Source organism: Cydia pomonella, chromosome 1, assembly GCF_033807575.1.
Source record: "Cydia pomonella isolate Wapato2018A chromosome 1, ilCydPomo1, whole genome shotgun sequence".
NCBI lineage: Eukaryota > Metazoa > Arthropoda > Insecta > Lepidoptera > Tortricidae > Cydia > Cydia pomonella.
In genome coordinates, this window is record NC_084703.1 from 16723221 (window position 1) to 16737008 (window position 13788).

General features: G+C 38.5%; 1 protein-coding gene across 1 annotated transcript; it reads right to left on the reverse strand.

Annotated features, from left to right (window-relative positions):
- Positions 1–3443: 3443 nt before the first annotated feature.
- LOC133516941 (coatomer subunit gamma-2-like) lies at positions 3444–11566 on the reverse strand. The gene is made up of 2 exons (XM_061850010.1): positions 10903–11566; positions 3444–5597 (listed from the first exon to the last, which is right to left on the reverse strand). Exons 1-2 carry the CDS (start codon positions 11443–11445, stop codon positions 3543–3545), a joined length of 2598 nt encoding a protein of 865 aa, XP_061705994.1. The 5' UTR covers positions 11446–11566; the 3' UTR covers positions 3444–3542.
- Between the last annotated feature and the right edge of the window lie 2222 nt (positions 11567–13788).

The following is a 13788-nucleotide window of genomic DNA, read 5'->3' on the forward strand; positions in this document are numbered from 1 at the left end:
TGAGGGCAGCGACAGCGGCAGAGGCGGCGGGGAACGCCAAGGTAGGAAAATACAGGGGTATCGGCGCCGAGTACAATTTTATTCCATTCGGTGTCGAGACCCTTGGTCCGTGGGGCCCTGGCGCTCTGAGTCTCTTCAAAGATCTGTCTAAGAGACTCAGAGACGCCACAGAAGATCAAAGAGCTGGCAGCTTCCTCGCTCAACGCATCGGTCTAACGATCCAGCGAGGAAATGCTGCCAGCGTCTTCGGTACTATGCCGCAGGAGCCATTTTTAGATTTATTTTAGATTTAATTTAGTCATATTTTAGTTTTAATTTATATTGAGTTTTTATAATGAATAAAAGCTTCCCAATACATCTATGGTAGTATTATTTATGTTGTTAAGAATCTAGACTCCTTCACTTAGAATTCTGGTGCCCATAGCTATAACACTAGAAATAAAAATAAACTTTTTATCAGAAAGTTTCGTGTCCGCAAAGTACAAAAGTCATTCGTTGGGCAATGCATTCATTTTTATAATAAGTTACCTGACGATGTTACCCTTGCCAGCACTTAAGAATTACTTAAAAAAGTCATTGATGTTGAAGGCTTATAACAGAGTCGAGGACTACTTGACAGACAAACATGCATGGTCCAAACCAGAAACTGTAAAAACAAGCAGCTATTAAAATCATTGATTTATGTGTAGAGTTATAGCTAGCTGACACAGCTCAGGTAAGAAAGCACATCAAATATTTTATGTAGGTATAGCAATCAATCAGATTTATTTAATGTATATTTTCATTTCTTTATTAATTTTATTTTATTTTTCTTTTTGTAAGAATTCGATATGTTTTCTGAAAGAGCTACGTATTTGTATGATTCGATATAAAAATATATATTTTTTACTCAAATTTCTATACAGAAAAGTAGCTACTGTATGTAATTGCATGATTTCTATAGTAATCTAAATTGTATTTTTTTTTTCATATTTAATGCATGAAAATTATAAGATGTAATGTTTTGAAAAGATGTGTTCCGCCGAGTTTCTTGCCGGTCGATATCCTCCTCCAATTGAGGGGGGAATTAAATCTTCTCGGGTCAGAGGTGTAGGGTTAGAGCCCGCATAGCTTTATTTGACGTTCATAAGCGCATTGTAATATGCCTTATTTAATAATAAACTATCTTTATCTAAAATCCTTCACTTGAAGGTTTTTGAAGTCGACAATTTATTATTATATAGGTATTTTTAACACTATGCCAGTCCCACAAATGAGATGAATCTAATAATACCTCATACGTGGAAATTCGTAAATTACGATGTAGTCTGTAAGACGTTTCAAATAATTCGATATACCTACTTGCATAGATACATACATACGCCCGAAACTCGGAAAACATAAATATTCCTTCCGAGGTCGAGTAATATAACACACGATAACGATAGTATTTTTCCATTGATGCGTTTCATCGACAAATCATTGACATCACTGTGGTTCACGCTTAAAAACACGTGAGCCAGCTGGGTAGCGTGTCCAATGAAAGAGATGGACTATATCATTCTATCACTTGTGGGAGTGAGAAAATTTATTAGATTCATTGACGTTCAGTTCAATAATACTCGGAATAATAATATCTTGTTGCCTTTAAGGAGTTATGAGAGCTGAGCCCTTTCTTAAACTTGAGAATTTTATTGAATTACCGTCGCGCTTACGGGGGCGGCTCCTAAAATTAGTACAAAAAGGACAACGGGAGCTTAGGCGAAAAATCGCTCGACTGTTTCCTCCTCAAAAACTTAACCAATCGTAACGAAATTTTGAAATCTTAAGACTAAATAGATATGAAATTATCGGTATCGGACTGTTTTGCTTTTTGGGCTAATTGGTATTAGTTTTGAATACCTACCATGCTTTTCTTTGCGGCCTAGTCAACTACGCCGTTTTTGCGGAAGTTTGAATTACTTAGGCGCCATTGATTTGTTACGTAAGGTGAGAGGGAAGTTAAACAAGTCTTATTTTTTTCTTACAAGAGACTGGAAGGGAGTTTTCAGAGTTCTTAGGGTAAAGTGCCGTAATCATAAATCACCAAAGTTAAGCAACGTCGGGCGGGGTTAGTACTTAGATGGGTGACCGTTTTTATAGATAATGGTATGGAACCCTTCCTATGCGAGTCCGACTCGCACTTGGCCGGTTTTATTATTCACGTGTTAGTTTTGACTTGCTATTAAACCTGCATCAAAAATATCTTTACAAAGTTCGAATCTTATCCCAGTGTAATAAAGTATCGTACGTACTGATAGCATTTACCAAGGGGCCATCCACTAATTACGTCACACGTTTAGGGGGTCAAGAAATTGTGACAAAGGGGAGGGGGAGTCACAATCTTTGTAACGTCCCTTTATCATCAACTCTAACCGAACATTTTTCTTTTTTTATTTGCTATATAGTTATATTAATATGTAATAGATTTTAGCAATGATAAATCGTTTACAATCGATTTTTTTTAATTCTTAATCGGTTTCGTGTCGCAATACGTCTTATATTGCATCTATTAAAATAATAATACTTAAGTAATTCGATTTCATTGAGAACAGAATTGCCAATTATGTGACGTGACACTAGGGGAGACGAGGGGCTTGCCAAATGTGACAAGGGGCGGGGGAGGGATCAAAAAATCATGAAATTCTTGTGATGTTTTTATGGCCGACCCTCAAGTGATATTAATTGTAGGTATTTTCATTTTTTGTATCTATTATAGGTGGCCGATATCATATATTATAATGGTAGGCCAGGGGCACCAAATGGCGGACCGCGGTCTGGATCCGGACCGCCGACTATTTTTTTTTCTTGCTTAAGCTTAAGTATTTAATAAACTCAATTATAAACAGACCGCGATGGTCGTTTTTATTTTAAGAACCGGACCTCCGGGACCCCTGAAGAAACTCATTGGTGATTCCTGAGCATAGGTACTTACAGGCGTTTCCTTTTATTAGCATTTGACGACGGAACCTGAAATGCTTTATGTGCCATTTTCAACCAAAAAGTACCTGTTGTCGTTTGTCAATAAGGCGCTTTTTCCATATAGCTTCAATTTGAAATCAACCTCTTGGTTGAAAACGTCACTAATATTTACGTTGTTTATTTATTTAGGTATGTACACCCAAACGTTAAAAGTTGTAATAATATACACATAGACGACGTTGTTCATAATAGTATTACCTACTACATTACTAGTAGTTCGCCTCGAACTGAGAACTCGTCAAGCTAAATCACGTACAGTTGAAAAAGTCTTATGACCACAGATTTATATAAGTACAGTGAATTGGATTCTTAAGGCCCCGTAGGTTTAGGTTCTTCTATCACTCTCACTGACAAACTTTAATTAACGACTATTTGAAAAAAGGAATGGGGTACGAATAAGTCCGAATTTCGATGCTTTTTTTATAACCTTTTAGTTAAAATAGTTATACTTTCACAAGAAAATTTATTCTTATAATATATTTACATATCGCAAATATTTTTATAATCTACATAAAGATAGTAAGAAAAAAATATTTGGAAGCTTAACCGACAGCGACTAACATAAGAGTGGCGATATCGTCTCGAGGTGAGCGCACGGCCAGCTGCATAGTGACGGTGCCTTGAGCGGCTACCAGTCGGGCCCTTATTAGCGCCGGGGAGCCTTCCCTCCATAATCCACCGCCTCGGATTTCTTTCACTGCATCTGACCCTCCAGCCATAGCCGCTTTAGGTAAACCTAAATGAGAACAAACTGCTAATGCCGCTTCACCCACGTTTCGCTGAGACAATTCAAATGTGTCGCAGGCCTCTGCTGCGGTCGACGCCCTCTCCCACGATGATTCCCACTCGTCGGATGCCGCTCTGGTTCTGAACTGATCCGCACATCCTATCTCGATCTCTTCTAAAGGATATGTATCAGCGTACCCATCACCGGAATCGGCTAGTCCGCTTGTGGGGTCACAATCGCGAACTACGAACTCGAGAGTGGCGCCAAACGTACCAAGAGTCTCAATGGGGCTTTTCGGAAACTCCAAAATACAGAATACGCTTTCCTGCTTGTCGTAAGGAAGTTGTTCGCAAGCGACTTCTCCGAGAATCTTGTAACCAGGTGCAGGATCTAAGCGTATATGAACCTTTTCCAAAATTTGGTCACTGAGTGTATTAAGGCATTCAAACTGAAGTATTAAATGGCGAGCATAGACGTGTTTAACACATCGAACTCTGTACTCTGTCTCAGGCTCAGTTAAATCAACTGCCTCACATGTCTTAAACAAGGGTCCAAATACTTCTACTCCAGGAACCACCTTTAATTGGTCAGCATACTGTTCTTCACGAGAAACCGTGACGAGTTTCCGAGGTATTATTTCTACAGGGGATTCCGTAACTTTTTGGTGTTCTTCCGCTGTAGGTACTGAATCAATATTAAATGGCTCTCCAGGCATAGTGGCCAGATGGTCTCGAAGTGCTCTTTCTAAGAGCACCACGTTTGGGACCGGCACATTCATTATGAAATCATCAATAAGCTGACGGTCATCGGAGTCCAAAATGGCGCTGTAACATATCGCTCGGTCGCGTACTTCATCGTCATCATCTAATTGACATCGAGCTAGAAGTACTCTTACATTAGGAAGTAATTCTGGGCGCGCCGCCCCGAACTTAGCGACTGCTGAAACTGCAGCGGCACGCACTGGTCCCGACTCCAAAATCACACGGTTATAAATGTATCTTATGTACCTGGATGGTTGCCGAGCCTTTGGTCCTTCACTTCCTAATACATGCAATATGCGAACGGCCAGTGAGACGTGTTCACAGTCCTCAATAAATTCACATAGGTGCGCCAAACCAGTTTCTTTAGCATCAGGATTTCCTTCAACAAGCGCAATGATCGCATCGGCTACAGCTGTTTTATATTGAACGCCACCTTCGTCACGAAGCATTCCTGCCAGAAAGGCCGCGAGAGATTGATATTTTCTTGGGTACTTTGAACATAATTTGTGAATGGCACGGACTACCACGATCTTGAACTCATCGGATATTTCAGACATGAAGCTCGAAATTTGTTTCATCAGACGGTCAATAGAACTCTCTGCGCCCGTGGCAAGGAGAGTCGTAACGGCCAAGGTAGCGACGGAGCGATTGGTGTCTGTTATCAAATTTTCTAAATCCAGTGCACAAGTAGTAACAGTACTAGGATGTTTGGCTGCAAGTCTAGCCAAGGTTCGAGCGCCAGCTAGTCGTAGCGCGGCCTTTGAGGAGCCACAGAAGCTTTGCAGTACAGATCTAGCATGCGCGAGGTCTCTGGGAGACTGACTCACATTCACAAGCGCATGAGCAGCCTCATATACTACTATTTCAGATGGATGACGTAAACATGATTCAATGAATTCCATGTGTTGTTCAGTGTTGTCAGCTTGACCTTCCTCGGCGAGTTTAGCGGCTTGGCGAATCAAAAGCATTAGTGCGTATGGCGACGTAAGATGGGAGTGAGAAAATTTCGTGACCAGCTTGACGGTGGATAAGCGATCGTTGCGCCGAGCTCTCGCAACAACTGCCAGTGCGTGGTAGGACACCATAATGTTGCTAGACATTACTGCCTCCTGTAAAAATAAAAAATGTTTAACAAGTACGCAGGCAGTTATTGCAACTGATATTGCCTGAATCCAGCAATCTTCATTGTTGTACATCTTTCATATTCTACTTGCTACAGCGACATATATCTAAGGACTGGCCTTACGGATACTAAGAATGGTGCTAGTTCAGTGGTGTCACTCACGAATTCGAGCCAATCGTGCAATCTAACGCAACTAGTTGCGACCAATCGCGCGCGTGATGCAAACTCATCAACCAATCGCGTTAGACTGCGCGATTGGTTTGAATTTATGTGCGTGACACCGCTGTAAAACGCAAAACTAGCAGTTTACATGAATAAGTTGAAAATGCATCTGCACTGAACAGTGCCTAAGCATATCTACTACTACTTTACATAACTGGCACAGGCCTGTCCATTATTGAGTAGTCCAATAAAGAGTGGTCTAGAAAAATAGTAGCAGGTAATATGTGTAGGTACAAGATTATCAAAACAACAGTTTGATGAATCTTTGTTGTAAACATAAAAGTGATAAAAAACATTACAATCATGCGAGCTCGCGTTAGCATAATATAATTGTTATGATCTTCAGAAAATTTTACAAATTGATCTTGTCGACGAGTTTCCGCTAGAAGACGTCTTGATTAAAATTCCCACTAAAATACGCCTTCGCAGATAAAACAACGTATGTTGCCCGTGTTTGGTGATTTATGTCCTTCCGTTTTCACAATAAAGTTCTGGTCTAGGCAATCTAAATCGGGCCGCGAAAGCCTCGAAGACGATCCTCGTAATGGACGACCAATTTCAGCTATCCTTGAAGAAAATATGACCAATGTGAAAAATATAATTCTTGAAGACCAACGAGTGAAACAGTGGGAGTGGGAGATAGCTTGAGATGTGGGCATTAGTAAGGAACGGGTAAATAAAATGATTCATGGCTATTTAAACATGTTTAAGGTTAGTGCCCGTTGAGTCCCCAAAATGCTGACCGCGTTAGACGTGTCAAATGTTGTCAAGAGTTTTTAGACATGAGTTGGGGCAAAGTGGAAGAAATTACTTCCAGGATTGTGACATGTGATGAGACTTGGATTAGACAATGGGACCCAGAAAGTAAACAGGAATCACTACAACATAAATTTAAAGACGAATCATCTCCTCGGAAGTTCAAGGTTCGTCCATCGGCTAGTAAACTTATGGCGACAATTTTTCGGGATGCTCAAGGGATTTTACTAATACATTATTGACCTAACAAAACGACAATGAATGCAGATTATTACGCAAATTTACTTTGCCAGCTGAGAGACGACATAAAAGAAAAAAAGAAGGGGCAAACTTAGCAGAGGAGTTTTGATTTTACAAGATAACGCACCTGTGCATACGGCTCGCAATACACAGTTAGCCATGGCCAGCAATGGCTTCGACGCCATCGACCACCACCCTTACAAGTCTTACAACCCAGATTTAGCCCCCTGTGACTATTTCTTGTTCAGACTTTTAAAGAAAGATCTTAGGGGGCGAAGATTTTCTACTGATAATGAGATTATAGCCGCGGTGAACGAATATTTTGTCAACAAAGTATTTTTTTAAAGGTTTTATGTTGCTAATTGACAAATGTACTAAATACAAAGATTCATATACTAGCCGTGTCTTATCCAACCTCGACATTGGCAGAATCATCAACACCTTGATGGAGCCATAACACGAAAAATTGATTGATTGATTGACATTTCTGTAGAAGGAGATTAAGTATATAGAAAAATAACCTAACCAGATACATCTATTCTTTCATAGTCAGGTAGATTTCTTTTCAGCCACCTCTCGTATATGTATACTGTAGTTTGGGATGTATTTCATCAATATTTAGGAACAGAAACTTATTGACTATGGAGGTGATTTTGTTTTGTTCACAACTAATTACAAGGGGTAACTTCAGGTATATTTTTATACATAAAGGTGATCAGGGCACCGTGATTTGATTTTACTCTGCACCTATCCTGTCATTTATAATTTTATATTGAAAAGCTAGATAAGGTCAACTCGGCGAAGACCGTCTGCCGGCGAAGGCCGTCTAGCAAGAATTACAGCAAATTCTGTACAGCTACGAGGATGGCAACACAATTTACGTAATGATAAAACAGTTCTAGTTCTTATAAATTTACACAGATGGCGCTACCTCTAGCATGAAGAGAAAAACCAGCCTTTCAAGTTTAGTCAGGTTGGCAACTCGTATTGGGAGTACAACACGCTGTCGTAAAAAATTTTTTTAAGTGATTAAACTGAAGTGTTTTTAAGATCGATACAGGTAAGTCTATTCTTTATTAATGTATTTATATGAATATTATATTACAATAACCTTAAACTGGTTATTTCACGAAGATATTTCTGGTGGAAAAAAACTAACCTCAAAATGTAGTAGTGTCGAAGTCCGTCAAAAGTTTGGAGGCTAATATCGTCATATGCCGGTCTTCACCGTTTTCAGAAGTTGCCAACCTTTTCTGTATATGTTTTTTTTTTTTATTATTGACCGTAGCGTTAGCGAAGATCTACGTTTTGACTTGGGCATTTTGCATCCTCTACAGGTCGCAACTCTCAACCGATTCTCGTGAAATATTGTGGCCAGATTTTAAGATTTAATAGACTTTTTTGTCGATCTAATTTTAGATTTTTTTTAAATGTAGAATTTCATAAAGAACTTAAGCGCCAATAATGTCTATGGCGCTTATGACTATTATGAGTTTAACTGTGATAATGATATTATTCATTTTTACATTTTCTAAACTTAACGCGTCAACAGCTCACAGAGCCACTAGTATATAATATATAGTTAACTAGTATACTTGCTCAAAATGTGACAAGAAAAGGTCGTGGACAATGGACATACTTATAAAATTCTTGATAGAGCAGTCGCCATGGAATTTAAGATCGTGAGACTAAAAATGCCATATCTTAAAGGTGAAAACAGTAAGGGACCAACCTTGGTCTGTCTACCTCGAAATAGTTTATATGAATCAGCAGTTTATTTCACTGATGAATGTTATCACTTCCATTTCAATGCAATATACATTTGCTACTTTTTGTGGTATTCTTGGCCTCAATTTTTAAGAGTACTTAAATCAATACTGGTTTAGTATTTTACTTAAGAATTGTATTGATTAAAATACATTTGTATTGATCTCAATGTTTGATCTCATTGTTTTATTAATACTTACCTGCGTGTTTTCGACCCCTGTATGGCGATGTATGCCGGTCTTACCCGACAAACGAAACTTTGCATGAAATTAGCCATAATAAACCCTATTCTTGACATATTAGAGTCTACATTCAGTTGTTATTGTAGTTCGCACTCGTACAAACATCTATAATTACGTAGGTTGCCTATGTGTAGGTAAATTCGCCATTAGACGATCTTAGCCGACATTGGCGCTGAGTTCGTCCATTGCGACGTGTTTTAAAAACGAGTGTTTATTTCACTATCCGATGCCTTAAATGAGAATTTGGCAAGTTTAATTAGAAACCAACGAAATATTTTATCAACTAATTTCAGAAAATTTTACTTCTAGGCAACAGGATAACTAAAATTTGTCAATTAAGTTCTTTTTAAATAAAGTATGCCGGTCTTTGCCGAGTTGACCTTAGTGTTTTTTTTTAATTTGTCGGACATAAAATGGTTTACTGCTATTTTTTTCTGGACCACTCTTTGCTACACAATAGTTCCAAACTGACTAACCTTTGATCTCCTTAACTACATTAGAAAGATGACAAGTTAAAAATCTATAGTGAGGGAATAACATAGGTAGGCATCATATCTTACTTCCCGAATACTATTGTAAACACTGTTCATGCCATTGAAGATGTAAAATACAGAAACGTTCTACGCCACAAAATTGCACAACAGATGAATATAATAAGTTGCCATTTTAGTGCTATCCCTGGTGGGAATCAGAGCCGGAAACTGCTATCAATTTTTAGTATGCTGTTGTGACTGTTGGTCATGATATTGGGATCCCCAAAATGCCAGGAGACAGTGGCACAGACCATCCACTTGGGCATAATGAGGTCATCAAAATGACTCCTGCCTCATTGCGAATACTGCATATTGCACCCAAACAATCAATCCTAGAAAGCACTTTCTATCGTGCGCGAGTGGAATAAACTACCAGAACCAGTGATAAATGCTCCTTCAGTGAATAGTTTTAAAAACAGACTTGACAAATATTTAAAATTATCAAAATGAACATTAACCATACATAAAAGTGCAGTGATATACATGCATCAGCTTTCAGCTGCTAGTGTATTAAACAATATAATATAATATAGTAAACTATCTGTCCCACAGACACATGTCAGATTTCAGATTAAATATATTAAATACTAGTAAAATATACTAGTTTAAGATCTATCTACTAGTAAGTGAAGGAAATAAAAATGATTATTTGGGTTTTACAACCAAACCAAAAGTTGGATGCTAAGCAATGTATTACAATATTAAAGAAGACTTGTTGAGTAATTTATTATTTATTAAGAATTAAAAAGATTGAAATTGGAAATATGCATAAGTTTCTAGTAAAGAGGCAAACTTAGAAAGAAAAACGGCCAATTGCGAGTTGGACTTGCAAACTTAGGGTTTACTCAAGGCAGTCTCATGCTTGACAGTAAAATAGGTAAAGAATTTTAGACCCAGTAGTTTCAAAGACAAGGAAGGGGAATTGGAATTTTTTCCCCTACTTCCTTAAATAACTTCTAAACTATTTATCTTAAAATTATAATAAAAATATTTTTTTTAGGTGACAAGCAGAACTGACTAATTACCACCACAAATTTATAGCCATAATGAACCATATTACTGCAAAAAATAAGGTTGATTTTTGTTTAATAATTTTTTAGTAATTAGGCGGGACCACACAGCACCAGCATATGCGCATCAATTAGTGAGTTTTGCTTGTCACCTGACAATTGAGATTCTCACAATGAGCCCTTTCATTTGATATACTGTATAACACAATATAGTTTGCAAAACTTTTCCTTAATTTTCTCATTAACCCTCCAAAATGGCCCCTATGTTTAAAATTATTTTACAGTCTACATTTGGGTCACAGACTTGCACATATGATGTATATCACGTTTCAAATTAATTGGTTCAGTAGTTTCAGAGCAAATAGGCAGTGACAGACAAGCTCAGGTGTTCCTATAAGGGTTCCATTATTTCTTTTTGAAGCAGGGAACCCAGAAAAAATCCTTACTGCTTGTTACCATCATCAATTTATGTTCAACTGATAGGCATCAATAAGACCATTACTAGTGTAGCAACAATATACCTGAGCTTCATTGACCCATCTGCGAACAAGGTCTGGGTTAGTTCCAGACAAGTGCAAGGCTGACACAAGTGCTGCAGAGCTTACTGCCGGATTCTTATCTACTATGGCCTGCTTCATATACCGCTCAATAGCTTGCAGCATTGTACTGTCTGTAATACTGCACAGAGCTCGGATTGCAGCAGCCCGGTATAAGTCCTCTTTGCCAGTCATATCCTTGGTTAGTGATGATGTGACTATTATCACGTCTTGCGCCATGGAACTAAGCTCCTTGATACACAGGTAAACCAGCCGGCGGAGCATCACATCCTTGGATTGGAACAGTTTCGTTGTTGCGAAGAACATGTCCGTTGCTTCTTGAGTGGTTAGTTTCTCGCCTTGATTCAGCAAATATAGTATTTTAGACAAAATCAAAATGCATTTTCTTGGGTTAACTGGCGTTGAATTAAAATATCTGGCCTCTTGAATAAGTGTAGTTTTGTCCAAGTTTTGGAAAAGATTCCCGCCTCCTTCTTCTTCTTTCTTATCTCGACGGAAAGAACTCATGTTTTCGGAGTAATATTCGGAGAATAACTATTTTTGTAGGCAACGATAATCAACACAACGCAAAAAAATCATCTGTCTACCCAAAGAGCATATAATCACTGTCTAGTGTCTACCTTGCCTAAGAAATAAACCATAGAACATTTTAACAGAGGGCCTACCGCGAACCACGTTCGACGTGTTGCCTCTCTGTCGCACTTGTAAATTCATACGTAAGCGTGACAGGGAGGCAACACGTCGAACGTGGTTCGCGGTAGACCCTCAGCTATACCAAAGTGTCAAGTGTCAACACGTCAACATAAAGTCTGGATACACGACGACAATAAAATCTGTCTATGGAAAAGTCAAAGAATAAAGTAATAGAAAGAGAGCCCTCTTGAAGCATTTTAAGGAAACTAATATTGAAGCGCTATCTCTATTTTGTATCCGAAACACTGTGTGCGTGTGCGAGTGCGTGTGCTTGTGCATGTGCATGTGCGTGTGCGTGCGTGCGTGCGTGCGTGCGTGCGTGCGTGCGTGCGTGCGTGCGTGCGTGCGTGCGTGCGTGCGTGCGTGCGTGCGTGTGTGTGTGTGTGTGTGTGTGTGCGTGCGCGCGCGCGCACCTACATAGCGTTTTTCCCATATTACCTTAGATGGTGTCCAGTCTGCTCCGATTTCCGGTACCTTGGGTCATTGATCCAAAGTGACGACAACATCGACCGTGACGTGAAAAATACAATAAATGTGGGATGGATGAAATGGCGACAGGTCTCAGGGGGCCTACCGCGAAAACCGAAATTCTCAAATTCGGGGATTTTTCTCTCGTAATTAGAGTGACAGAGAAAAATGCCCGCAATTGACGAATTTCGATTTTCCCGGTAGCCGCCCTGGAACAACTTGCGATCCACGAATGCTTAAGACTTAAGGGGAAAATCTACAGGACGATCGTGAGACCTGTTGTAATGTATGGATCAGAATGCTGGGCGACGAAAGTGACGGATGAAAGAAGAGTGCATGCAGAGCGGAAATGAGAATGTTGAGATGGATGTTTGGAGTGACGAGAAAGGTATTGTAATTTTAGGGCCGTGGAATAAAAGATTATATGCGGATTAGATAATTATATTGATTTATCTTTCATAAACACTGGGAAGCAAGTACAGGTCTGTTCGTGTTCTAGAGAGGGTATATGAGAATTACCACAGTAAAAATAATGTAACTTAGTGTTGCTACATTTCAATGTATAATTCGATTTAATTAAGTATCGACTTACATTTGATTATATTATGTGATTGATTTTTGTTTATAAATTATTAAATAAAACCAACACGCCCCCTCAAAAATGAATCGCCTGTTTATATAAATTCAAGTAGCATTAATTCAGGAACCGTATATTACTTCCGAGTGTATGCTGGGAAATACATTATGATGCAACATTCGTTGCAAGGATTAGGGAAAACCCAGAAAAACCTAATCAGACCATTTGCATCAAATTAATTAATCATGTAAGGCTATAATCCTATATTTGATTTTACTCATTATTTTAATTATCAATACAGAAAATCATTTTAGCACAGTTTGCAATCATTACAATAATAACTTATTCAAGACCCATCCTGCTTCTCATCGTTTGAAAAGTAACTGCAGGCAACGGCTTCGTCAATACATCGGCCAACTGATCACCTGTAGGAACATGCATTAATTTTATTACATTATTCTGAACTTGTTCCCTTGAGAAATGATATTTGATGTCAATATGTTTTGACCTTTTGTGGCAAGTTGGATTATTAGCTATACTTATGCATCCGTTGTTGTCTTCAAAAATAATGATTGGGTCAGTTATTTTTAAATTAATACTGTTTGCAAGAGACTTAAGCCACAATGCTTCTTTAACAGCTTCATATAAAGCCATATATTCAGCTTCAGTAGATGATGCTGCAACTGAAACCTGTCTCTTTGTACACCAAGTAATTGTGCATCGCTCAAACAATTGAAATACATAACCAGTAGTACTTCTTCTGTCAATATTATCACTGCCTCCCCAATCAGAGTCGGCATACCCACTTAAAAGATTTTCATAGCTACCTCTTTTGTAGGTTAATTTTAAATCCATAGTACCTTTTATATACCTCAGTACCCTTTTTAGACATTGCCACAATTCTTGATTATTATTATTTGTATACCGACTTAGTATATTTACTGAAGCACTCAAATCAGGTCGTGTACATAACATAAGATACATTAAGCATCCTATAAGGTTACGACAAGGGGCATCATAGTTTGTTTTTGAGTTTAATGCCTCATAGTTTAGTTTTGCTTCAGTGGGGGTAGACACGGGATTACATTCGCTCATGTTAAATTTACTAAGTA

Bases quoted from the DNA above. Each gene is read 5' to 3' on its own strand.
- LOC133516941 (XM_061850010.1), bottom strand. From the start codon at position 11,445: ATGAGTTCTTTCCGTCGAGATAAGAAAGAAGAAGAAGGAGGCGGGAAT. The intron at 5,598-10,902 runs GTATATTGTTGC...TTATTTTTACAG, and splicing joins GATGGGTCAATGAAGCTCAG to GAGGCAGTAATGTCTAGCAA.